The sequence below is a fragment of the Talpa occidentalis genome, unplaced genomic scaffold, assembly GCF_014898055.3.
Source record: "Talpa occidentalis isolate TD23 unplaced genomic scaffold, MPIMG_talOcc4v2.1 talOcc4.14, whole genome shotgun sequence".
Classification (NCBI taxonomy): Eukaryota; Metazoa; Chordata; class Mammalia; order Eulipotyphla; family Talpidae; genus Talpa; species Talpa occidentalis.
In genome coordinates this window covers 64,902,399-64,929,649 of record NW_023601433.1, presented here as the reverse complement: position 1 = coordinate 64,929,649, position 27,251 = coordinate 64,902,399, and the positions used below count along the sequence as shown (strand labels likewise).

The 27,251-nt window shown below is 35.7% G+C and overlaps 1 protein-coding gene across 2 annotated transcripts in view; it reads right to left on the bottom strand.

Moving 5' to 3' along the window:
• MRC1 (mannose receptor C-type 1) overlaps positions 1-27,251 on the bottom strand; it is an 83,782-nt gene that overhangs the window by 24,340 nt on the left and 32,191 nt on the right. For both annotated transcript variants that reach the window (XM_037510680.2, XM_054695108.1), the window contains exons 8-18: positions 26,265-26,450; positions 23,160-23,317; positions 20,805-20,915; positions 14,756-14,871; positions 12,804-12,952; positions 9,373-9,572; positions 6,645-6,769; positions 5,442-5,529; positions 3,760-3,904; positions 2,214-2,255; positions 821-984 (exon numbers count right to left, since the gene is read on the bottom strand). In XM_037510680.2, coding sequence (XP_037366577.1) covers positions 821-984; positions 2,214-2,255; positions 3,760-3,904; positions 5,442-5,529; positions 6,645-6,769; positions 9,373-9,572; positions 12,804-12,952; positions 14,756-14,871; positions 20,805-20,915; positions 23,160-23,317; positions 26,265-26,450 — 1,484 coding nt within the window. The remainder of the gene's footprint in view (positions 1-820; positions 985-2,213; positions 2,256-3,759; positions 3,905-5,441; positions 5,530-6,644; positions 6,770-9,372; positions 9,573-12,803; positions 12,953-14,755; positions 14,872-20,804; positions 20,916-23,159; positions 23,318-26,264; positions 26,451-27,251) is intronic.

The following is a 27,251-nucleotide window of genomic DNA, read 5'->3' as shown; positions in this document are numbered from 1 at the left end:
AATGTACATTATAAAACAACCTGAATTTATATGGCAAATAGTTTAAATTATTCTGTAACATGTCAAATGCCTACAATAATTAGGTTGTTGTAGACATTTTTAAAACAAAGTAGTCAGTTGGCATTATGTGTCTAAGGAAAGATTTCATATAAATATATATATATATTTGTGTAATATTAGGAAATATCCTAAGAATTTCAAACCAAGGTATAATCACTATGATGAAGATAAATCTTTATAAATCAAATGAATTTTTGTTCTTTTATTACCATTTAACTTTTTTATTTTCTGTTCTTATCTCCTTTCTGACAAACAATGAGAATGCTATGAGGATGTTTAAAGAGAAAGTTACTGAATCAAAGTATGTTTGGAAAAACATAATTATACTTACACTGTTGCCCAACAATTTTGGTAAAATCAAGAGAGATTTTTACATGAATAAACAAGCTGTCCTATCTAATTAACCAATAATTATATTAATTTATATTAATAATCAACCTGCATTATAACACCAGGATTCCAGGATTGATGTATAACAACTAGTTAAGAATTATAATCTTTGAAAATGAGTGTACTCGAAACCATCAAGTATTGACACTCACTAATCCCAGTCTGAATATTGTTGGTGGGTTCTGTGATTTTATGCTGAATATTCAAGCAATCAGATCATTCATGTCTATGGCCAGCACTTTGGCATTCACATCTTTACCCCTGACCTTAGAAGGTTCAAATTCAGCACATAATTTGAAGTTGTACCAAGTGATACCAGTCATAGACATTATCTTTATCACATGACACAGTTGCATTATCACATTCTTACATATTTCCATAGAAACTTCCTTTCACTTTCACTTTGAATAGAAACAAGGTCACCAAAATTCTTCTTGCAAAATGCTCGTGCATCTTCCATGGCTTTCCTCTCTTTGCTAAAATAATATTGGTAGTCTTTGTAAATAACCCAGCCATCTTCAGTGACTGATGGATCTGAAAATTTAATGGAAAAAGGTGATACATTTTACATAGCTGAATACAAGAATCTGATATACATGTATAGAAAAGTAAAAGGGTAAAGTAGGTATATCACAGGCAACTCTGAAAGCCCAGAATAAGCAGAATGTTCATGCCACATACAAACTGAATTCCCAAAGCAGACTACTCACTTTCCACCAACTCTAAAATCTAGCTACTTTGTTTTCTGAATCAAGTTCCATATATCATTGTTGGGAAAAGCACTCCTGATGTTACTTTCATCAATAGGGTAACATGGCTGGAAGGATTTACTTGCACATACTTATGATTGTCTATGTGTAGGGGCTTCAAACTATATAAAAACAGTTTTCATCTCAATATAAAAAAAAACTTCTACAAGATGGTTTTGCACAATTTAGTGTATAATTGGAGAGCCAAGGAATTCACATACCAAGAGGACTCCTAATTCTTCTTCCAAACCTTGGGATTCTATCATTCTATGCTGTAGTAGACCGAGTAAGAGCCCCAGAGATATCTAGGCTCTAATCTCTGGACTCTGTGCCTCTCTTTACCTTATGAAAAAGGGTGATTTTTTAGATGTGATTAAGTCAAAGATCTTGAGAGGCAAAGGTTATCCTAGGGTAGCTGGGTGGATTCTACATACAACCACAGGTATCCCTGTAAAGGGAGGCAGAGGAAGATTTGACTGTGAAGAAAAAGGCAATGTGAAAAAATGAATCAAAATACTACACTGCTGGTTTTGAAGATGGAAGAAGGGACCACAAACCAACAAAGGTAAGGAATTAGCTCTTGATGCTCATAAAGTCAAGGAAATAGAGTCTCTGAAGGGAGCACAATCTTGCAGATACTTTGATTTCAGCCCAGTAAAACTAATTTTGGGTTTCTGATGTCTAGAACTCTAAGGTAATAAATATGTGTTGTTTTTATCTCCCAAGTGTGTGGTAATTTAATATAGCATTATAGGAAACTAATAAATGTGCTACAGAGGAAAGCTGAGCCCTAGCATTGGATTCATGGATTCTTAAGAAACTATTGACAGGCCTTTATTTGTGCCTCAAGGAGAAGGCCCAAACTTTCATGAGATTCACAAAGACATTGAGAAGCTCTGCTGTCAACCTTCTAAGGGTAGATGATTTTTGCTTTGTTTTATTTTTTGTATTTTGAAAAAGGCAAGAGGGAAAAAGGTTTTCACTACAGAGATAAGAAAGTAAGGAAATACTTACTGTCAAAAGGAGGTGGTGTTGGCTCAGGTTTTGGTGTTTGTCCTGTGAAACAAAAGAAAATCAGATATAAAGCACACTTGAACTATTATCTGTCTAGTTTCGCTATTTTCATTTCTCAAAATAGTTAAGAGTTTAACTGTTCTTTCTCTTTCCCTTCTTCCCAACTACTCTCCTATGGAGGGGCAGAAAATCAAAGAAAACAGAACTAGGAGCTAAGAGTTAAACAGATTAGGTACAATAATAGCTGCCAGAAATTGAAAAAGTTTTCAGGCACAACTAGTAGTGTCATATAAAGGACAGTAAATATGAGGTGTGGAACCTGAGAGTTTAAGTTTCAAATCCCAAATCTGCATTTAAACTGCCTACTCTTGATTTTGTCAACTGCAAAAAGGAGTTAATGATATGTGTAAAGAGAGAGTGTAAAATATGTGTTATTGGTAGTTAGAAAGTCTTCTATAAATGCAAGTTTTTATGTCAGATATCTTATAATTAGCTGTAAAATTACTTAACATTTCATTATTTGAAACCATTAAATATGAAAAATGTTTAGTAAAATATTTTCTTTAAACTCATATTTTTATTGAATGTTTTTATTAAAAACTAAATGAAATATTTTTCTTTCCAAGTAGCTAATGGCATATCTGAACTTTATTGGACTCTGGCAGAGAGACTTTGGCTTAATGTATTTAACATCTGTAAGAGCTGAGCTACTAATAATACTTTAAAGAAATTAGTCATTGGTTACCTAAAAAACTGGTCACCACTTACTCCCTCGTTTTGAAAACACTAATCTAAGCAGAAGAAGTAAGGGAAATAAGCAGCCAGCCAGCAGGAGAGCCACTCAGGGTCTCTAGCAATTGAGTTGGAACAGTTGCCAAAGTTCCTTCCTGGATGACAGACTGCAACATGGTTCCCTTTATCTGTTTACAAAAGAGGAAGTTGTATATTTTGGTTCAAGGGAGGATTTGTTTATCTTAACCTAACAACCTGGATACCCTGACCTTCATGCTTAACTTGGAGATGTGGAACTCTGAGTTATAGATAATCAGTGCTAAGCACTGATGTGTTTTTGTGACTAATGATATGGTGAGTCTAGCTAGCATTGGGAACCTCAAAATGGCGCTTGTTTCTTGTATCAATAGCCTAACTGACATTTAGACTATTCAGACTTAGGGAAACATTTACCTATTGGACATCAAATGGGCGAAAAGCCCAAAAAATAAATTACATTTTCTTCACTTTTCTCACAGAGTAGAACTTCCATTCACTCCTAAGACTAGAACCTGAGCCAGAATCACAGCTTGTGGGAACTATTTTGGAGGACGTGACTCTTGTCCAGGATTCTTGGGTGGCCTTTTGATCTTCTGTTCCTTTGGAACATTTGTCTGTGCTCAGCAACTTAATTCTTATCCTGTGAAATGATGGGCCCTGCCAGTTCCCTTATTTTGTTATTTTGTTTGTTTGTTTCTGCTAATAAAGCGGAAATATTGGGATGTCAGGAGTTTAATTCTCCAATATGAGATAAAGGCCAGACAAGTTATCATACCTTTTGGAATCTGGCAAATCCAGTAGTTAAGATGTTCACAGTTAATATCATTCCAGAACATACCAGGGTCACCTTTCAATTCGCCACAGAATTCAATATTTTCATGATTATTAGGTTCTCCATAAGACCATTTTTCATATGAAACCTATGTCAGACACATTGAATTGAAACCATTAACCATCTGTATCAGGTCAATGCCAATCATCTATCCAACCAGGAAAGCAAAGATAGAGTTCCATTTTTTAACCCATTTTTTTTTTCATAAATTTTCTTCAAAAGCAAGGTTTATGAATATGGGTGGGAAAGAAATATCTTTGCCTACATGGCAAATTTTGATGAAATACTATGGATTAATATAAAAATTTATATTATACAGGTATAGGCCAGAGGCACAGGAGGGTGAGAGGATTCACCAGAGACAGATTGAGAGCAGAACAGGAGAAGGACTGAAATACACTGCTGAGGGGTGCAACGAGTGAGACAGGAGAGGTCTACCACACCACGTGGGTATCTCCCTGGCCAGGGATCAAACCCGTGCTGCAGAGGCTGTGAACAGCTTCACAGCACTGCGCTCAACCTCCTGCGCCACCGGGGCAGTCCAATCTCTTACAAAATCCTGAAAGGATAATACTACAGTGTGATATTTAAAAATTTAGCTTTATTAGATGGATAGATTTTTAGAATGCAATTCTCCTTACAAAATAAAAAATGAGAAAATGTAACTAGCAAAGTTATTAAAGTTTACCAAAATTTACAGTGGAAACAAATGGAGTGCTGGGTTTAGGTCCTCTATGGAGCCCACAGGTTTTAGACTAGGCAGTATGATCTATTTTCTAGAGATATAAATGTAGAATATAAATGTCAGCAGAGCTATCAAATAGCTTTGAAAAGTCTGGTGGATTTTAAAAGAAAGTAGAACTGACGTACAAAATCACTACCTGCAATGACTATAGCTACGAAACACGCCCAGCATGTGCCAAAGACACTTCCTTTTCCATCTGAGAATGGAAAAGTCTGACAAAGTCTAACAGGTTTTTTGTTTTTTTTTTTTAAAGATTTATTTATTTATTTATTTATTTATTTATACAAGCACTCGTACAGTCAGAAGCGCGGGAGGATGAGAGAATTTACCAGAGCCAGAGCGGGGAGCAGAGCAGGCAGAAGGACCGAAGTACACTGCTGAGGGGAGCAGCGGGCGGCAGGAGAGGTCTGCGCACCATGTGGGACCCTCCTCCAGTGGGGTGGCCGGGGAGCAGCCGGGGATTGAACCGGTGCTGCAGAAGCTGCTGGCAGCTTCGCAACCCAGCGCTCAACTGCTGCGCCACCGGGGAGGCTCCAGTCTAACAGTTTTTAATGGAGTATCAAGTTTCTTCCAAATCTCCTGATATCTATGAACCTATAAAACACTCATTTCTTAAGTTTACCTCATTTCACACCTATTTTTCATGATAGAATAAAGATATTACTTTACATAAACTAGTGGAATACACATCAACAGTTAACTGTGGCTATGCCTTTGGTGAATGGGAAAATTGAGCAGAAGCAGAATAGAATTGATTTTACATGGGAAAATATGTTTAGCTATAATAACCTGATTATTAAATTTTGGATTAAGCCCCATGATGATATCAACATAAAACATGATGAAATAAGACAATGACATTTGGAATCAAATTACTCACAGGAGAACCATCACTCCATGTAAAGCCTTCTGAAGGATTCCCATATGTCAGCCCCAGCCAAAACACTTCATGGTAATTTGCACTAGCCCTGTGACATACAAGATATAAAGAAAGTTTCTGCTACTGTATGCAGTAAGTTTGGTTACTTACAAGGACTAATCAAATCTGAAAGTTGTGCTCACTTCGGCAGCACATATACAAATCTGAAAGTTATCTCCACAACTTGTAAGTACAAAGTATAGAAGTTTTTTATTTTGTTAAATTGTGATGTCTTTATTTATTTATTTTTTAAGATATATTTATTTATTTATACAAGCACTGGGTACAGTCAGAAGCATGGGAGGGTGAGAGAATTCACAAGAGCCAGAGCAGGGAACAGAACAGGCAGACTGATGAAATACACTGCTGAGGGGAGCAGCGGGCAAAGCAGGAGAGATCTATCACGCCATGTGGGACCCTCACCAGTGGCCAGGGATTGACCAGAACTGCAGAGGCTGCGTGCAGCTTTGCAGCCCAGCGCTCAACCGCTGTGCCACCAGGGGAGGCCCTCTTTTTTTTTTTAAGATTTATTTATTTATACAAGAACTGGGGTACAGACCAGAGGTGAGGGAGGGTAACAGGATTCACCAGAGACAGAGCAGGGAGCAGAACAGGCAGACACACAGAAGACACTGCTGAGGGGAGCAGCGGGTGAGACAGGAGATGTCTGCCATTCCTCGTGGGTAGCTCCCTGGCTGGCACGGAATCGAACCTGTGCTGCAGAGGCTGCGGACAGCTTCACAGTGCTGTGCTCAACCCGCTGTGCCACCAGGGAGGCCCCAGAAGTTTAATGACTAAATATCAACATTATACAGTAAAAGTATATTTTGGTACAACCCATCAATATCCTAAAATTGAGTCACTGTTTAAGAGTAAATAATTGTAAAGCTTTGAGTGATAGTCAGTCATTGATTCATTTAACAATGTATACTGATTGTCTTACACTTTTAGAGTAATTTGCTGTATGATTTATACCTATAAAACTAACACATTTTAAAATAAAACTAAAGAAAGGACTCATGAATATGAGATATGATAGATGTACGTACAGCATATCTATCATCAGTAGCATCATGAACCAGCAATTTCAGAAATATAAGAATTTTCTCATCATTAACATCCAAAAGGCAAAGGACAAGAACATTACATAGAAAAAATACTTACGTTATTAGCCGCCATATTGCTTGCTGTTCCTCTTTATTATTGATACTAGCAAGATCACCACCCAGAGCTCTACAGAAATCACGAGATTCAAACCACGTTTTCTTCTGTTTTCCTTTTCCATACACCTAAAGATGATACAATTTCAGAAGACATTTTACACTTCACAGCGTATCAAGTTTAAGATTAACAACTGTTTACTTTTGATGAGACTTTATTTATAGAATAGCAGGCCATAACAATGGCCCCCAAATATCATCATTCTCTTGATTGATGGAATATTTTGGTAACAAAATTTGAGGATCATTTGAGAAAAAAATTACTTTATAGTAATTTTAATTATTTAGAAAATAAAATTACTTTATTGCATAGGAGATGAAATAAAATATAAAAAGCTTTAGTCATATGAGTTATACATACAGTTCATTGTAAAAGGACTGGTTCAGTTCAATGTATAAAGTGACATTCAAATGGGAAAAAAATAAACTTTGATACAGTGAAGGTATACATGAAAAAGGAAATTTTTTTTCTTTTAAAGATTTATTTATTTTTATACAAGAACCAGGGTACTGGCCAGATGCGCAGGAGGGTGAGAGGATTCACTGGAGACAGAACAGGGAACAGAACAGGCAGACTGACGAAATACACTGCTGAGGGGAGCAGCAGACGAGACAGGAGAGGTGTACTGCGCCATGTGGGATTCTTGCTGGCCGGCCAGGATGGAACCCGCGCTGCAGAGGCTGCAGACAGCTTCACAGTGCGGTGCTCAACCGCCTACACCACCAGGGAGGCCCAAAGGAAATTTTTAAGGAAAATAACCTCTCTAAAATTGTACCGCTCTGTTATCTTGTTTAGGGTCCACAATGAGTAACCAGGTAATATTCTTCAAAGCTGCCACGTCTTTTCACCTTATGTTGGCATATTTTAACAACAAGTAGAGTACATGCCAAAACACATTTATGACAGGATATTTAAAAAGATGCATTATAAGCTAACTAAATTGGATAAAGTATGTAATTTAGAGACTGTCATACTAACAAGAGGACTGCAAGGACATGGGATATACAGTGAATCTAGGAAACAATATAGGAGTTCATTGTTTCCACCAACTTTTGTAATTTTTATACATTCTCAGTAAGCCCTGGCACTAGTTAATATAAGCCTTGGGAAAATGGATTTGTTTCCAATGTACTATGTCTCCCCAGTTGTCATCAAGCAACCCAAGGAAACTTTCACCTTGCCCTTAACTTGAACTATCTGGACAAAGATATCTTGACCAACTTTCTACTTCAGTAACTCCCAAGACTCCTGGGAGCACCTCAGCTTGCTAGATTGTTATGTAAGTTTTTTTTCTTAAAACAACTTACTATTAGCTGAATTTATTAATAATCCCCATATGTTAATATATACAAAGATGACCTATATGTTTCCATCCTAACTCTACCTCAAGCACCTCTAAAACCTCACAATTTCTTCTGAAGCACATATTTTGATTTATTGAATATCCACGTGGATTATGTCTCCTGGAACTCTAGGTTTGCTTTCCAGTTTTAGAGAATTTTGCTGCTTCTCTCAAAATCCTGTGACAAATCTTTATTACCTACCACCTTCAGGTGAATGGCCATACATAGGATGAAACTGGCCTTTGCTTAGTAACTCGAGTTTCCATCGGGAACAATAAAATACTTGTCAAACTTCCTCAACTGAACCACATACAAAATCCTTTCCTGTATTGGCCTAACACATTCCCTTCTATGTAACTTTTGGCCCTGACTAGTCAGTATAACCAGTTTATCATCAGTGGCTACTGCTACTACTAGTAGTTGCCAACCCAACCTTTCTTGAGTTAAAAAGACTAAACCCATCTCATTGCAACACATATTTATTCAAGTTCTTCATGAGCCTTGCCTGTCTTACAAGCATGCCATGACCATGTCATTCAAAGGATTGAATTTAAGGGATTTTAAGAGCAGAAAAGAGAATGATATCATTAAGCAGTAGATAAGTACGTTTCTGTATTTGGCTAAATCTACCTTTCTCTAGAAAGACAATGATTGACAAGAGAGAGAAAAATAACCCACATGCTTAATTTACTGGGGTGTTTGTTTTATGAACTTGACTGCATAAAAAGAAAATGGATGGTGCAACCTAGGAATGTATCAAATATAGCAGAATATCAAATGATTATATAAAGGGAACTAAATGAGCCTCTACCTAGAGATGCCTGTATCTCTCATCAAGCATAACAATCAGGAACTAAGAAAAAATGGATCAATATCTCTAAGATATCTATCTATGTGCTTTATTATAGATATCAATTCAGTTAGCCAAAAACTTGGACTCTAAGTAAGAACAGGGCAAAAGTGAGATGCAGTAGGATAGACTAAGGGGAAACAGAAATTTTCATTAAGATGAAAAAAAGTACAAGCTCAAACTAGGGCAGAAAAGACTGGGAGAGAGAAGAAGCAAGTAGGTAAGGAAGGCTTCTGGGACTTGCATTTGCAAAACTGGCTAAGTCCATAGGTCTATATGCCAACGTCATTAGGATCCACTCAAGGAAAACTGATTTAAAAAGACTAATGCACAAGTACCCTACAAAATAAATTGTATCAGAATTTTCTATACGTGGATTTTAGTTTGGTTTTGTTTCATTTGATTTTAATTGCTTGGGTGACTCCTCAGGCTGAAGCATAATCAAAAAATCTTTATTAGCTCAGCAATTGATACTAACCTTGAAACACAAACTTGTTTTACTGCTGCTGCCCCATTCCTCTGGACATTTGGGTTCTGGAGTTGTTGTGGGCACTGGAGGGCGAGTTGCTCCTTCTGCCCACTGTTTGCACACAAATTTTGCCTTTTCCTCACATTTCAAAACATCCCACAGACCTCCTGCAGTGCCAGTTCTCATGGCAACACACCCTGCTTTTCGTCCTGCAACAATACATAAAGTAGACAGTCAAAGGTATTTCAAGTTGTGCGGTTAAAAACTACATTGGATGAGAAAATATCAAGTAGAGGTCTGTAGCATTTACCAATTGAATTGTGCTACCTTGAATCATATTTATATTTTATTTATGTGGCATATATCCTCAACTGAATTATGATTTCAAGTGTCAGGGTTTAGATAATGTTTTGTATTTTTAACACCTGGAAAATGTGTGCCAGACATAGACACTTAATAATACAATACATTTAGTATGATGAAATTTACCATAATGGCAAAAGCAGTGGTTTCATGTTTCTTTAAAATTTTGTTATTTGTCTCCACCAGCAAGGAAAACAAAAGTGAATATAAACAGTTGGGACCACACCACACTTATTTCTGCACAGCAAAAAAAAAAAAAAAAAAAAAAAAAAAAACCTGTAACAAAAAGATACTGTACTAAATGGGAGGAAATGTTTGTACTCCTTACATCTAACAAGATACTGATATCAAAGAACTACAAAGGACCCATGCAACTCAACAAAGAGAAAACAAGGAACCCAATCAAAAAATGGACAGAAGAGCTAAATACTCTTTTCCAAAGAAGACATACAGGTGATCAACAGGCACAAGAAAAAATGTCCATCATCACCTATCATCAGGGAAAAGCAAATAAAAACCATGACATATCACCTCATGCCTGTAAAAATGGCCCATACCAAAAAGAACAGATACAAGTGTTGGCAAGGTTGTGGAGAAAAATGCACCCCTTTACACTATTGGTGGGAATATAGACTGGTGCAGCCCCAAGGAAAACAATATGAAGGCTTCTCAAGTGATTATAAATAAATCTGTAATATGACTTAGCAATTTCATACCTTGGTACCTACCTGAAGAATAAAAAACACTTATTCAAACAGGAAATTGCAATTCCATGTTTCCAGCACAATTTACAATAGCCAAGATAGGGAAACACCCTAAATTCCCCAAAATAGATGAACAGATCAAGAAGATGTGGTATGTGTGTGTATCCAGATGTTAAAAATACACACACACACACACACACACACACACACACACAGGAATACTACTCAGCTATGAAAAAAGATAAACTATTGCCATTGTGGCAACATGAATTATGCTAAGCAAAATAAGTCAGAAGGAGAAAGACAAAGACAAGATGGTGTCACTCAAATGTGGTAGATAGAGAAACAAAACAGTCAGACAAAGATAAACTAAAAACTTAACCCTTAAAAGCTCACTAGAGAATGGAGCAACCAGAGGAGGAAGGGAGAACAAAGTTGGGAGAAAGTAGACTATGGCAGGGAATTATGGGTGCTTTGGTGGTGGATGTGGTATGGTACCTCTAAAACACAAGAATGGTGAGGCCCATTAACTCAATAAAAAATATTTTAGAGCCTTCCTGGTGGCGCAGCGGGTTGAACACAGCACTGTGAAGCTGTCTGCAGCCTCTGCAGCACCAGTTTGATTCCCGGCCCGCCAGGGAGAAACCCACATGGTGAGGCAGACCTCTCCTGCCGCGCCCGCTGCTCCCCTCAGCAGTGTACTTAGGTCCTTCTGCCTGTTGTGCTCCCTGCTCTGTCTCTGGTGAATCCTCTCACCCTCCCACACCTCAGGCCTATACACCAGCGCTTGTATAAATAAATAAATCTTTTTAAAAAAATGATTTTAAAAAATTTAAATAATAAAGATACTTGGAAGTTCATTTCCCCCACAACACCCACGTACTTCTCTCAGGACACTCTGTGAACAAACGTCAAAATGAAGCATAATCAAGCAGATTTTTTGCTAAGTTACTGAACTACTCTGAACTTGTTTTTTCATCTTAAAATCCAAATGTCATTCCATCAGAATTCTGATGAATGCCAGTATTAGTGTATAAAAAAGGACATGAAATAGAACGAGAAATATACTAAGCCTAATAGTTTTTAAATAGTTTTTAAAACTGTTTTACAGCTATGGTTATTTTCAAATTGTAACTGAGTCAAAGCTTTGAAAATGTGAAGCTTCCTTGCTGCTAAGATGGGGTGATTTTTTTTTAAAGACACTGAGCATTTAGAAGTAATTCTCAAAGTTACTGGGGAGGTATATCTTTTTAAAATATTTTGTCTAAGCTCCCCAATTCCCTATGGCTCCAATTTGATTCATTGTCTAAGAACATTCCAGGATTAACCTCTCAGAATCCTATGGCTGAGTGAGCAACACCAACAAAGTTAGAGTTAAGCCAAAAGTGTGAACCTAGCAATATTTTCATGTGTGGGTATAATTCTTAATATACCACGTTATTTAAGAATAAACTGAAACTTGATAATTTTTCAAAATAATTAAACAAGAATCACAGGATTCAAATTAATAATCTGCTTTCCTTATTGACAGGGGTGAATACAAAATTTAAATTCTCAAAGATTAGGATTTATTATTAGGTCAAATAGTAAATTCATAACAAGCTATTATTCCTTCTTGAACTTTTTACCCAGACAGAATGAAAACTGCTAGAAAAGATGCTGTCATACTAAATAAATAATGGCATATTCTATGATATCAGTATAAAACAAGGAAAAGACTTTCAAGATTCTGTTTTAGACACTACTTACTAAGGAAGGCAACTCAAAATCTATGAGGAGGCAGCATGGTGTTAGCGCAAAGAACACAAATTTGGGGATTATGCAGATTCACCTAAATCCATGCTTGCAAGCTAATTTTGCAAGCAAAATTTTCTAATTTATAAGAGTAGACCAAATTTTCTAGATCCTTTAACTTACTTTGGCGGTTTCTTATAAGGATAACAAAATCCAAGGCACAAAAAGAACTAAACAGGGTGGCATATCCCAGGTATTTAAATATCTGCAAAAGTCAGACAGCCTTACATTCACAGATGTCCTGAAAAGTTTTATAATCTTTTGATGTTATGTCTTCAGAAATAAGTTAACCATTTAGAAAATTTGTGACCATATAGAATTTCATAAATATTTTTCAAACAGGGCAGGGTCGGATGACTAGCTGTTTTCTCTCCCTTTTTTCCTTGGATCACTGCAAATAAAGATTTTTGCAAATTTTCCTTGGAACATTTTTAAAATAAATAGAGAATGAAATAGAGAATTATATCCATATCACAACTGATTGACAAGGTGTTTGGAAAGATAGACGATGAAAGAACAGGCTCTGCCCGATGGACTTGTCCATGAACAGAGGTCTCTGACAGCTGCACGTGCACATACCTGGCATTTCTGAATTCCAGTGAGTGAAGTGAACCTCTTCCTCAATAGTCCACTGAAAGGTACCTTTGTTTCGCACATCTGAAAGTCCTGTCCAAAAATATCTTTCAGGCCTCAATCCAACCCAACTAGTAAGAAAGGCTTGTTCATATCTTTAAAAGAAAAAAATAATGAACTAAGATAAATTTTAGAAACATTTATGTGAATTTTTCTATTAACATAAAAAGTAGCTCAATCCTATAAGCTACAAGTCAGTTGGTAATTCAAACACATTACATCTACTAAGATGTCATTTAAACTATGCAAACTTTCACTGAGGAAATGTGAGGGTATGAAGGAGGAGCACCATAACTCACAACTGACTAAATAAAATCACTCAACTAAATAGATTCAAACCACTTCACTCTACTCCTCACCAGTTCCTGTGTCCCTACTCAAAATGTAAGAGAATTCTGAAAATGACAACATTTGAAAATATGTTGTTTTTAAAACAAAAATCAGTCTGCCCTTGAAATATTTCAGCTCTTAGTTAAGCAAGTTGGTGTTGGGGTCGGGGGTGGAGGGTGCATGTGAAACATTATCAAGGACAATGAAGAGGAAAAATTTGGACTTTCTTCCCCTCCGCTCTGAACCAGAAAATGTATCAAGAAATATAGAGAAGCAGAGAAACAATCTCTAGAAAAAACTGGGAACAGCATCACAAATCCAACATTTTTCTCTTCCTTTGAATATCATCAATGTATTTGGCATAATCTGGTAATAATTCAGTTCAATTAGTAAGGCCACCAAAGTTTGTCCTCATTGACATTTAACAATGTAGGCAGCAACATAGGTGAAAATATCTCTTTTGAGATAAGGAAAGTGGTGCCAGAGTTTCTAGAAACCAACAGAAATGTCAGTGCCTCAGACAAAGTAGACAGGGAAATATAAAGAATTTAACAACAGCAGAATATTTGCTTGACTCTAATGTGAATAGTTACCGCCCAAACAAAACAATGAAATGAAAAGTCCCAATGTAAATGTAAGTATCATGAAAACACATAAGAGAAACAAAACTAAAATATAAATATAGGGAAACCTCTTTACATATTATATTGCTCCAACAGATCAAAGACCAATGACAGTGTAGATCAGAAGATGTCCCATGGTACTTACAGATTTATGTTCTGATTTTCAAACATTAACATATTATATTAGACATCTAACTGTACATGGAAGATTACATAAGTTGTATGACATCTTTCATCATTTTCAAAGGAATTTTTAATAGCAATAGTCTCTGCATTTGATTGGATCTACTTTGAAAGGTCAATAAAGTTTACTGTTTTAAAACTCAATAATTTTTACCTTTTACTGCAAGTGAAATGGACTTTTAAAGTTTCTCTTAATTTTCTCCTGTGCCTAATTTAGTGCTTCATAAAAAGTAGAGGGGAATAACTGAAAACTAAAATCTTGAAGATGCTTGAGACTTCAAAGGTCAAAACTTACAGAATAATCTATGTCCAAGTGATTTTCTTGACCTACCAGCCTAGTAAACCAAACAAAGAAAAGGAAATAACAGAAGAATGGAAAGAGTGAATAAAATATTCAGGAAATACCTCTTTCCTCTTTTTTAGTGGGGGGTAGTGGTAAAGTTAGAAATGTGGGCTATTTGAACTGACAAATTTTACGCACTGTTCCATCTTTAAATAAATGACATAACTGATCATTAAAAAGTTAGACCTATCAATTAATTTACTAGAGTGAACTATTCTGAATATTACTTTATAGTATTAAAAGTAGCAAAATATAGTGTAATCCATATAAGGATATGATTTTTAATGCTTCTTTATTTCAAATTTATTTACACCTCAAGATCACATTTATTCAGAAATTTAGAGCACAATGATACTTAGACTTTTCTTAAAATGTTTCATCATTAGACATTGTAAGATAAAATTAAGGTTGTTACATACTTGTCTTCAACAGTTGTTAGGTAAGCCTTCTCATTTGCACAAGTTTGGTTTGCTTCTGTAAATGTTGAAAGTGTGTGTCCAATCATATAGCAGTAGACTCTATGTCTTTTCCAGCCCTATTTAATATAACCAAGCAGATCGTCATGCATTTTTTAAGTGACAGTATTTTAATCGTTCCTCTATCATGAAACATAAATTGATAAAAAAATAGAAATGTCTAAAGCACACAAACCTGAATAACTGAAATGCAATGGAGATCATTTAGATAAATGAACAGTAGATTTTTCCTCATATGACGAATTCTTATGCAAAATGTAGGGGCAATAATTCTCCCCACTTCTGTATTCTCTAGTGAAAATTGTTTGGGAAATGTTTACCAAACAACTCAACACAGTGACTGAGATTTCAGTTTTAGAATAGGTAACCACAATGAGCACTTGGTATGATAGCAAGCCCCAGAGTCTACTGAGGCCAATAGGGACGGTAAATCTAAACTATATCATTTGGCCACAGGAGGAAACTTATCCAACTTGATTTTAGGTGGTTCCTCTCCCTACTTCAAACACACAGAAATGTTAAATGAATGTATAGTGATCAACAAACAAAAAGAAATACCTGAGTTTGAGAGAAAGAAGGGGAAACTTCCAGATACCAAAAATACATAGAAAACTAAAACTAGTATAGAAAAGCACAAGTTGAGATTGTAGTTCCCAGGGTGTATCAGACCTAGATTAAGGGTCCAGTGCCTAGGGACAAGGGCATCTGTGTCCATACAAATTATCTGGCCATCAGTCCCCATGAAGTGAGTAAATGGAGCTTAAGTACTTGCATGAACCCACAAAGGGTTGCCCTTTTATAAAATCAAAGTTCATAAACACTATCCACAGTACCAGGAAATGACAGATATTCTTGTCATCTGCCTAGGGGTCTCGGGATAGGAAACAAAGTTCTTCTGCTTCAAAATAAATGCCAAGTCTGTACCATAGAGAAATGCCTGTTCCAACCATACACTATCCACATCATACGAGAACCTACAGTCAAAAAAAAAAAAACAAATACAACTTGGACCTCAAAAAGAGAATCTCTTTGGCATTCAAAGAAGTAAAAGGAAAAATCACACAACAGAAATATTCCCACAAACCAGGTCATGTGCAAATGTGATTTTGAGGATTGGGGTGTGGGTGGGATGAGAATAAATTCACAATCAAAAGTCACAAATCATGAGAAAATGTCTCATTTTAAGGGAGATTCAAGAACTAAAATTAATAAAACAATCTGAAAATATATGTGTGTATATCTATATACATATATGCATATTTGAGATGATTTACATAGCAAAAAATAAAAGAATGAAAGATTAAAATGTTATGAATAAAAACAAGTAGATTCAAACATACAAAAAATTGTACTTCTAGAAAAGACATACATAAAGTTAAAAACTCAATGGCCAGATTAAATGTAGAAAATAGTTTCAGAAAGATTAGTAAATTGGATCAATGCAGTGCAAAGAAATAAAGATTAAAAGAGGTTCAGTGAACATGTGGATAAAAAAAAATAGAATGAGAGGGTGGAACATCAATATGAGAGAAGTTTCAGGAGTCCCAAATAAAACTTACTGATAATTTTCAAGAATTGAAAGAGAGATATGAAATGTCAAAATGAAGAAGCATTCTGAGAACTAACTGGGACAAATAAAATAAATCCAAATTGGGACACAATGTACTAAACCTACGGAACACAAAGATAATAAAAGTATTTTTAAATCAGAGACAACATAGTGTGCCTTCTTTAACAAAAGAAGAATTTGTCTAATAACAGGAATTGCAATAGCAAAATAAAGGTCAAGAGAAAATGAAATCACATATAAAGCACTGTAAGAAACCATTTGTCAATCTAGAATTTCAAATTGACCTACCTAAAGTATTATTCAAGGTAAGGATCAAGTCAAGACATTTTCAGACAAAGAGAGGGAATTTTCCACTCCCAGATCTCCAGTGCAAGAATAACTAAAAAGATTTACCTGGGTAAGAAGGAATTTAAAGTCAAGAGGAATGAGTGGGTTAAAAATGTACACTGAGCAAAGAAATCAATAAATATCTCAGTAATGTGGGTCTAATTGCTTGAATAAATAGCAAAGATAATTAAATGTGAGTGGGAAGTTAAAGAATGGACTATGGGTAAGATCTGTAGGTTAGTTAATAATTCTGTATCCATGTCAATTACTTACCTGTGATAATATGCTCTGGTCAGATAAAAGATGCTATCAGTGGAGGAAGTAGGGTTGATGATACAGGGGAACTCTGTACTCTTTTTTTCAACTTCATGTGTCTAACATTACTTTAAATTCTTAAGGTTCTTAAAAATATTTAAGTAGCCTAATAATCTTCATTTTATTCAGCTAGCTCCTAGAGGTATTGGTTAATTTTAACTTCAAGTCAAGAATGCATTTTAAAAATATAAGGCGAGGCATTTGAAAAAAATAGAAGTAGAATGTATCATTCCTAACCTGATTAAGAGGTAAGAGGATAAAGATATTCCATTGAATCAATGGAATGTGGGGAAGGAGAAACAAAAGAGAAAAAAGAATACAGAATGGTAAAGAAAATTAAGATTGCTGAAACAAATACAAATAGAACAGTATGCAAAGCAAATCTAAACTCCTACTTGGTAGTTAAAAGCAAGTTCCTGAAAGTAGATTAAACATTAAAATGCAGATATATATATATATATATATATATATATATATATATATATGTTTGCAAGAGTCATTCCTGAAACAGGATGATATAGAATGATTGAAAGCAATCAGTTAGAAAAAGAGATTCCAGAGAAATACCACACAAGAGAGTTCCTGTGGCAATATTATTATTATTATTTTAAATTGACTTCATGGTAAAAAAAAAATAATTACAATGAAGAAAGTAATCACATAATAATTGAAGGGCCAATTCATCAGAAAGATAAAACAACACAGCTCAAAATATATAAAGCAAAAGATGGCAGAATTACAAGGAAAATATTAGGACTATAGATAAAATATTAGGAATATAGACTCTATGGATAATATAATTGCTGAATTATATCTAAATAGATCTCTGAACCCCAATAATCATAAGTCATTCTGTTCAAGCACACATGGAATATTTATAAAACCTGACTGTGAACTAGAATATAAAGGTCATCTCAACAAAATAACTAAAACTTTACATAACAGTATAGAGAAATTAAAATCAATAGTACCTTCCAATTATTTATTAAACTAAAAAACAAAACCCCCATTACTTTCACCAAAACCCCTACTACTTCAAACATACACACACATACACACTTTTAAATAATCCATGGGCCAAAGAAATTCTAGCCTCCCTGGTGGCCTAGGGGTTAAGTCTCAGCACTGTCACAGCTATGGCCTGAGTTCCATCCCCAGCCAGGAGCTAACTCACATATGGCACAGCAGAACAATCCTGCCTTGCCCCATCCCCTCCCCAATCTCCTTAGAGTATATTTCAGTAAATCTGCCTGCTCTGCTCCCTACTCTGTCACTGATGAATCTTCTCATTCTCTACACCTCTGGCCTACACCCCAGTTCTTCCACTCAAAAATTAAAAAAAAAAGAAAGAAATATTAAAGGACATCAAAAATAGAATTTAGAAATAAATCATAATAAAAGCACTATATAAAAAAATCTTCATGGCTGGAACAGTTTTAACTCTACCTTTTATATCCATATGTATCTTTTGTTTAATGTCACATCCATTAGTTCCAACATCTAGAACTCCTAGTGGTATATGTTATAATTTTGGATTTCAAACTGATTTGAAGGATTTCTAGTCACCCTGAAAAAGATGACCTCTGTGCACAGAGGATTTGAATTTTATCTGTCTGACATGCTAGATATTACCAACTCGGAATCACTCTGTTAACTTCTTAGTTGAAGACTTCACACATAAGTAGCAATGACTTGAAAAACAGAATCCTAGATCTTTATGACAACAGGCCTGTGGTTTTGAATTTCTGAAATTCTTGAAATGACCCCTCCACCAAGCAGCCAGACCTTGTTATCTTCCTTTGCTAGTGAGTAAAATATTTTTTGCAATCTTCTCAGTTATTTGAAGATGTCACTGCCTAGTGTTTTAAAACTAGCCAAATAATCCAAAGTCTCTTAAGTTGTAGTTTTCTTTTCTGTCTAATAAGGAACAAAATATTTATCCTTTAAGACCAATGAGAGCACGTAACAACACTCAATAGTTGCTGATATTTTCTTAAAGCTATCATTACTAGCCTAATGGTTATATTAGATTTTACCAGCAATCACTGATATTACAATCAATAGAAAAAATATATAAAACTTAGATTGATTATATAGAACTAATATAAGAATTGTTTATTTATCAAAAGTACAATAATATTAGTAATCTCAAGCACATGCATGTGATTAGGAAAAGAATATGTAAGTGGGGCCTCCCCGGTGGCGCAGCGGTTGAGCGCTGGGCTACGAAGCTGCCTACAGCCTCTGCAACGCTGGCTGGATCCCCAGCAGCCAGGTGAGGGCCCCACATGGCCCCACATGGCCCCACATGGCACGCAAACCTCTCCTGCTGCCCGCTGCTCCCCTCAGCAGTGTACTTCGTCAGTCTGCCTGTTCTGTTCCCCACTCTGACTCTGTTGAATTCTCTCACCCTCCCACAGTTCTGACTGTATCCAGTGCTTGTATAAATAAATAAATCTTTAAAAAAAAAAAAAAGAACATGTAAGTGGACTGGAGACAGAATGGGATCCTAGCCTTGCCTTTTTGTGACTCTAAGAAAGTTACAGCTTCTCTAGAGTGAAAATTTCAGAATGTAAACTTTGAAAGGGAGATTTTGATCATCACTAAGATTCTTTATGTCTCTGTGGTTTTCTGTATTCGTCATTTATTTGTACAGCACTAAATTATGTTTCATGAAGTCTGATACTTATTATAAGATGATTTGATCACAACATGGCCCCTTATAAAGGAAATTAGCTTCTTTATTTTTACGCAAGAAAAGTGAGGAAGAAAAAGAGAGGAATTGAGCAATTCAGCAATTGGATAGAAAAGTGATCAACAGGTATGGTGTATTTTGCACTTTGTTTATGCCTTCAGATACATTATTTCACAGAAATAACTTGCTTTAATCTCAAAGAAATATAAGAACTTTGGGAATTTATCACTATCTTTCAGGTAAGGTTGAAGCACAATATCATTCATGACTTTATTTAGTTTAAATGAGTTACTGCCAGTTACTACCATCTGACCTCCATCTCCTGCCTCCCAGAGCAAGGATCTACTAAGAGAATCTCCATCAGAAGTAGGATTGTCAGAAATATTGTACATGGGAGAAGTGGCTAAGGAGTTTATCATCTTCAATTTAAAGTTACCTACTGAAAATATTCTTTTTTTTAAAGATTTATTTATGTATGCATACAAGAACTGGGGTATAGGCCAAAGGTGCCAGGGGATGAGAGGATTCTCTAGAGACAGAGTGGGGAATAGAACAGGCAGACTGACTGAAACACATTGCTGAGGGGAACAGCTGGCAAGACAAGAGAGGCCTGCTGCGCCATGTGGGTATCTCTCTGGCTGGCTGGGGATTCAACTCATGCTGCAGAGGCTGCAGATAGCTTCATAGTGCTTAACCCCTTGTGCCACCATGGAGGCCCACCTACTGAAAATATTCTTACAACTATAGGATCATAGACTGCCAATACCTCAGTGACTTGCTTTAATCTCATTGCCCTCACCAGGTTCATTTTACTTCCTGTTCTCTCGCCTCCAAATCCAATGACATTCTGGAAGAAGCTTCAGATCATGCGTACCCATATTAACAGTAGGTAATACTTGAACAATGATATATGGAGAAGAATGATACCAAACACTATCAATAAACCACTGAATGCTTTTAACAGTTGAATCATATGGCTACGTTTCATGACATTTGTTCTGACAAAAATAAAGCACTTTCCCAGACAAAAATCAAGCCTAGTATCTCACATAAGATTTGCTGATCTGAAATCACTGTGTACTTACCTTCTGGCAGCCTAAGTCGACCACCACTGTTCCTGGTGCTTGGGTTTGTGATTTCATCTTACATATGTAGCCAAGAGGTCTCTCACAGGCCCGATCTGCCCAGAATCCATCCTATAAAAGCAAAGGGAAAACCTTTTAATGACTATCAGTTGTTTGACATAGATACTAATTTCTTTCAATTGTCCCTAAGTAAGGAAAACAAAGATTCAAGGTGATTAATATAAAATGGCATGGATGAGAAGGGAAAGGTAAATTTGATGCTAATAAAATGTAAAAGGAGATTGTAGCCCCAATATGTTTTTATATCTTAGATTTCCAAGTCTATATTTGGAAGGACTGAGTGAGAGAAACTAAAGATGCTTAGAAACCCTTTCGTGATAGTAACAAGAGGTTTGCATGCACTTTGCTCAGCACCATTCCCATCAGTTATTTTCAGCTTAACCAAGTACATATGAAGTTATCAAGAAAAAACTCCCTGATGCAACACACCAAATGAAAATACACCTGAAATCAGTCATTCCTCTTTCTATCCATGAGTGTCCTCCTAGATCTAAGACTCCACCTTCCCCTCTGCCTCAGATTTCACTTTCCCCCACCCTTTGAGATTTTACCTTAAAATGACTTCTTTGCTGTTCCTTTAACTGTGAAACACCTTGGAAAATGTTTTCTGTATTGTCTGTCTCTATTTTCTCACCTTTCACTCAGTCTCAAACCCTTGCAGTCTGGCACTCAATCCTTCAGCCAGAGAAACATTCGTAAATTGTGAACTAGGTCTTGCTACTCCCTGGCTAATGTTTTCTCAACCTCAAAACTAGTGTTTCTACAAATACTTTTACTTCTCTAATGTAGGGTAAGGTGAAAGGTATCATGTTTTTCTGCTCTCCCGCCATTAGGATAGATGACAGAACCCTGCAGTCCTGAATGCATGACTGATTGTGGGCACCTGTAACTCTATGTAAGTACAGATTCCAAGCAGTGAGACCCAGAATAGATCTAACTATGTCTACCCCAACTGAGAGCAATGAGTCAAAATCAGAACTAAAGTTCAGATTTGATCAAGTCATATATATTGTATTTACAACCCATAATTGGAACAATCTAAGTATTAGTATATTGCTTAGTTTCATTCTCAAACCAAAAGTTTCTGTCTGATGCTTTTCTGGCCCTCTTAAAAATTTGATTTTGCATAAAACAGCTGGGACTCCATCAAATTAAAGGGCTTCTGCACAGCAAAAGAGACAATAACAAAAACAAAGAGAAACCCCACCAACTGGGAGAACATTTTTGCACACAACACTAATGATAAAGGACTGATCACAAAAATCTACAAAGAGCTGATGAGACTCAACAACAACGAAGAAAATAATCCAGTCAAAAAAATGGGCAGAAGAGCTAAGAAGAAACTTCTCTGAAGAGGAAATGCAAATGGCCAACAGGCATATGAAAAAATGTTCAACATCACTTGTCATCAGGGAAATGCAAATCAAAACTACAATGAGATACCACCTTACACCAGTGAGAATGGCACATATTAAAAAAACTAGCAACAACAAATGTTGGCGAGGTTGTGGAGAAAAAGGAACTCTCCTGCACTGTTGGTGGCAGTGCAAACTGGTCCAACCACTAAGGAGAGCTGTGTGGAGATTTCTGGACCTACTAAACATAGAGCTTCCATATGATCCAGCAATTCTGCTCCTAGGTATTTACCCAAAGGACACAGATACATCAATTCCAAAGAGCACCTGCACCCCTATGTTTACAGCAGCACTGTTTACAATAGATAAGCTTTGGAAACAACCCAAATGCCCAAAAACAGATGACTGGATCAAGAAGATGTGGTACATATACACCATGGAATATTACTCAGCAATCAAAAAAGATAAACACATGCAATTTGCAGCAACATGGATGGAGCTGGAAGGGATCATGCTCAGCAAAATAAGCCAGAAAGAAAAAGAAAAATACCAGATGGTCTCACTCATAGCAGGAATCTAGAAAACTTAAATAAGGGACCAGGAAAAAGAATAATTATAAGAAAGAAAATATCAAAATCAACAAACAACTATGAACCAGAGACACTCTATGGGGGGTGAGGGGCGAGGAAAGGAGGGCTTGGGGTCAAAATAAGGGGGTTGTAATTGTATGGGGAATATAAAAATAAAGTTTAAATAAAAAAATAAAAAAATATATAAAAAATTGACTTTGCTAGATAATTAACTGAGAGAAAATCAAAAAAGTAAATTTTGGTTCAGAATTCATCTATGTCAATTAAACCAGTCTAAATAATGTAATAAGGGAAGTAGAAGGAAAAATTCCTTGTTTTTTGGTAGAGATCAGTAATCCCAGTTGCCTTACCTTGCCTTTCATCACAGCACAATCTTCCTGCCTGTTGTTTTCATGACTTGGTTCTCCACGAAGCCATTTGGTAAATGTCACAGGAGTCCCATCACTCCATTCAAAGTACATCTGAATCTTGATGTCATTTAAACCAATCCATAGCTCATCATTTGGCTCTGAATGGGAAGAAAAACACAGAGGAATTTACATAGTCTTCTTTCCAAAGGAGAGTCTTTGGCTTTATCAACATCAGCTCCTCTCCCTTAATACTATAGCTGTCAAAAAGTCTATCCTCTTGATAGACTGTAGACTGAGAGGTCAACTACATTTCATACCGTCAGTTTTAATTTGTGTAGTGTATTCTTCACATTGCAAAAGTAATTGTATTTATTTAACTTGCCAGCATGAAACTCAGGTGGGTCTATCATTACTATCAATTGTGTGAACTTTCTTCTTGTTATAAATAACACACCACACCAATGGCATGCAATTTTAAAATATGGTAGTTTATCTACATGTAAGTCTGTTTGACTACTAATAAATCTTATGAATGTTTCACAATAATATTACTTTTTTACTGTGTTGTTATCAAGAACATTCTAGTTGTTTCTTTTAAAATTCAATCACTAAAATAAGAGTGAAAATGATCTATATAGTGACAAGATACATGAGCTGAGGACTTTAGGCTGTCTCCTAACATTTGGCAACTACTTATTAACCCATAAATATTGATACGATTCTATAATCAGTTTTGCCATGAAACACCAGAGAAGCACAAATGATCAAAGTTAAAACAAAAACAACCAGCTCCATTGCATCTAATCTAAATTTGGGTTTCCTCAACAGAGAAACAAATCAGGTATAGCTACAAAATGTGCTAAATTTCTCTTGAAATTCTATGAAGAATTTTAATTTTTATCAGCAGATTTACTTCTAAAATTCTAAATATACTAATTAAAATGGGACAAAATTAAAGACAAAATATCATAGTTTAAAACATACATTTCCAAATTGTAAAAAAATGAAACTTATTTTGCACTAATGGGAATTCCATCATGAATTATTGACATTCATGAAATGGTAAAAATAAAAACACCTGCCAGAGGATTGTAAAGATGATGTTGTAGAAAATGAGAAATATGCCACACTACATAGGAATTACCCTAAATGACTTAGCCTTCTTCCTCCTAAAAGTTGTCACTCAGTTTTGCTTTTGGAGAAGTCCCTGACTGGACCAGTGCCAGACCCAGCAGATGTTTCCAGAGTCACGAAGCAGGAATGACATTGTCAGGATGATCCCTTTTTCTTTCACTTAATTTGGCAGATCATAATCTTTTGAGCAGGAAACATAGTCTTTAAAATGACCCCTCAAGGACTTAAGTTCAAGATGAATGAAAACATAAAACCCCAAGTCCTACAATTACAACAAAGTATTAAGTTTCCTATAAACATTTTTCTCACTAAACAGCTCTCCCCTTATAACTTTTGTAATCCTAAACCCAAACTTGACCCTACAAAAATATATAATACATGAGAATAAAGTTGTCACATCGATTGCTATAAATCAGTTAGGGAAGCTGTCTCAGTTGATGTAGTAATAATGTACATGTACAGCTCCCAATTTATCCACAGTGTGCCCATGATTAATATAAAAGATACCTCAATCAAATAAAAAAGATATTCCAGACTTTTAATTTTAAAACGATGATTAAAATTTTATAAGATTTTTTACTTTTACCAGCACTAATTTTATTGTTTTCAATCAATTCCTCTCAATAATTAAAAGGGACCGATTCTCTAGGAAAAATTCACTAATTCTCAAGTTAATTTAAATTAATTTAAATATCATCTAATTTCCCAAAGTAATTATACTAATAAATACATAAGGTTTTCCTATCGCTATATCATGTTATATAAAGCAGAACAAAATTTGCAAATTTGGCCAATTTTTAAATAATCTGTTTCCTACTGATTCATTGGCAAACCTTCTTACCTTCTATTATTACCAAGACATACAGCATGATATAATTCAGATATATCATTTTGATTCTATTTTTATTGTCTAGTCTGAGTTCTGCAAGATAGGTAAATATAGAACAGTCAGGAAATCATTCATAGATGCAGTAGGCTGTTACATGACCTACCACATTCATGGAGGTGAATAGAGGAGAAACAATTTCATTTGGCACAGATGCCAAGAATACAAATGTTTTGGGGTTTTCTCAGTCTTTCTTTGTGATGAGTATATTTTTTCTTATTCTGTTTGCTCACTGCTTTCTCCTCTTCCCTCTGCCACCCCCCAGCCCCCAACAATTTTTGGGCAGCGTGTGTCAGGAAGCAGTCCCCACCATCACCACCATCCATTTCCTCTTGTTTTGCTTGCTGGAAATGAACAGCTGCAGCTATTCAGCAGCCTCATCAGTGGAAGCAGAAAATGATAATCATTTAATCAGCAAGTGCTGCTGGGTGCCCATTATCATCAGGTCCCTCCTCTCCTCTCAGGCTCAGCATTTCCAACTCATTTTCCCACTTTGTTCCTGATAGGGCCAATTTTTGAAAACTTCACTTGAGTTTAGGTAGTAGATTTTCCACAGATTTCTTAGATTATACACCTAAAATTAACACTTAATTTTCCTTAAAAGTTTTAGGCCTATCTTTAACCACCTCAAAAAAATTTTCTATTTCTCTTGCTGCTCAACCTCCTAGCAGCCTTTGTAGGTTAAAAATAAAATCCCAGGATGTGATGGTTCACTAGAGAACTTTCTTGTGAGAGAAAATATCAGCCTTAAAAGAGAAAATACATACACACACACACGCACACGCATATGAGTAATTCCCCAAAAAATGAAATCTTAAGTTTAAGATATATTATCATCAAAAAACAGTATTTTAAGAACTATGCCTACATTGATTACATATTAAAAGTGATGAAAATTCTTTAAATTCATATCCAATGCTTAAAGCTTAGGCATGATTGATACTTATGATTAAGTGTATGTAATTCAAGTATTTAATTTTTTAATTCAAATTTCTTAGCTTAACATAAATGATTACATTTTCTAGAAATGGCTAGTGAGTGGGAAAGAGCAGAATCAATCATATTTTTGATGTAAGAGTTCTTACCATAGCCCAGCTGGGAGAAAATGAAGTCAAATTCCTCGATGCTGTGTATACTGGCTAGATCGCCACCTTCCTTCCTACATGCCATCAAAGCATCTCTTTGGATTTTCTTCTCCTCTTTGTGAATTTTGTAACAATGACCTGCATAGGACAACCACTGACTTGGACAACTAGTGGGCACATCACTTTCTGGAAGAAAAAGTTTGGAAAACATTTAAATGGGAAGATTTTTTGATTGTAACCCTATTTTTTCTCATTCTGTCTACAAAACTGTTCACAGCTATAGACCAATAAAGATAACTCTAATTTTCATTCTTTGCCATACATATCCACTAAAGAGAGACTAGGTTGTACTTGCTTTTAGCCTAAGAAGTATATGGATTCCTCTTTCATTTCAAAATAAGGCTAAATAGGAATTTAAAATAAAAAAAAAAACTGTAGCTTCAAACAATGCTAGGATAACATAAATTGCCTCATTTTCTCTGCATGGTATTATTACCAAGCCTGTACTCAGCATGCTATGCTAATTCTGGAGGTGCAAAAGATTGAAATATAATACAGTCCCTGGATGATTTCAATTTACCTCTGTTTTATGGTCACTAAGGAGTCAGGCATTCCTCAGAAAAAGAGCAAAAAGGTGTGTTATGTGAAATATAATGGATTGGGACATGGGAAGACCGAAGAGTCCCTGATGCCAGAACAGCAATAGGGGGACACCAGTACCTCTGGACCCATCACTACCATTGTTTTGCTCCCAAAAAGAAGACATGTGATATTGCGGGATTTTGATTAAGAAAATTTTCTTGCAAAACCTGAATTTGCAGTAAGTTGTGTGTTCTTGGGCAGGAACATAAACCAAAATATCTATCTATCTATTTACACACACTTTTAATAATACTAATAATATTAAACTATCCATCCTTATTGTATTCTAAACTAGAAAACTTTTGTGATGATACTTGTAAATTGCAAGCCCCCCCCCACACACAC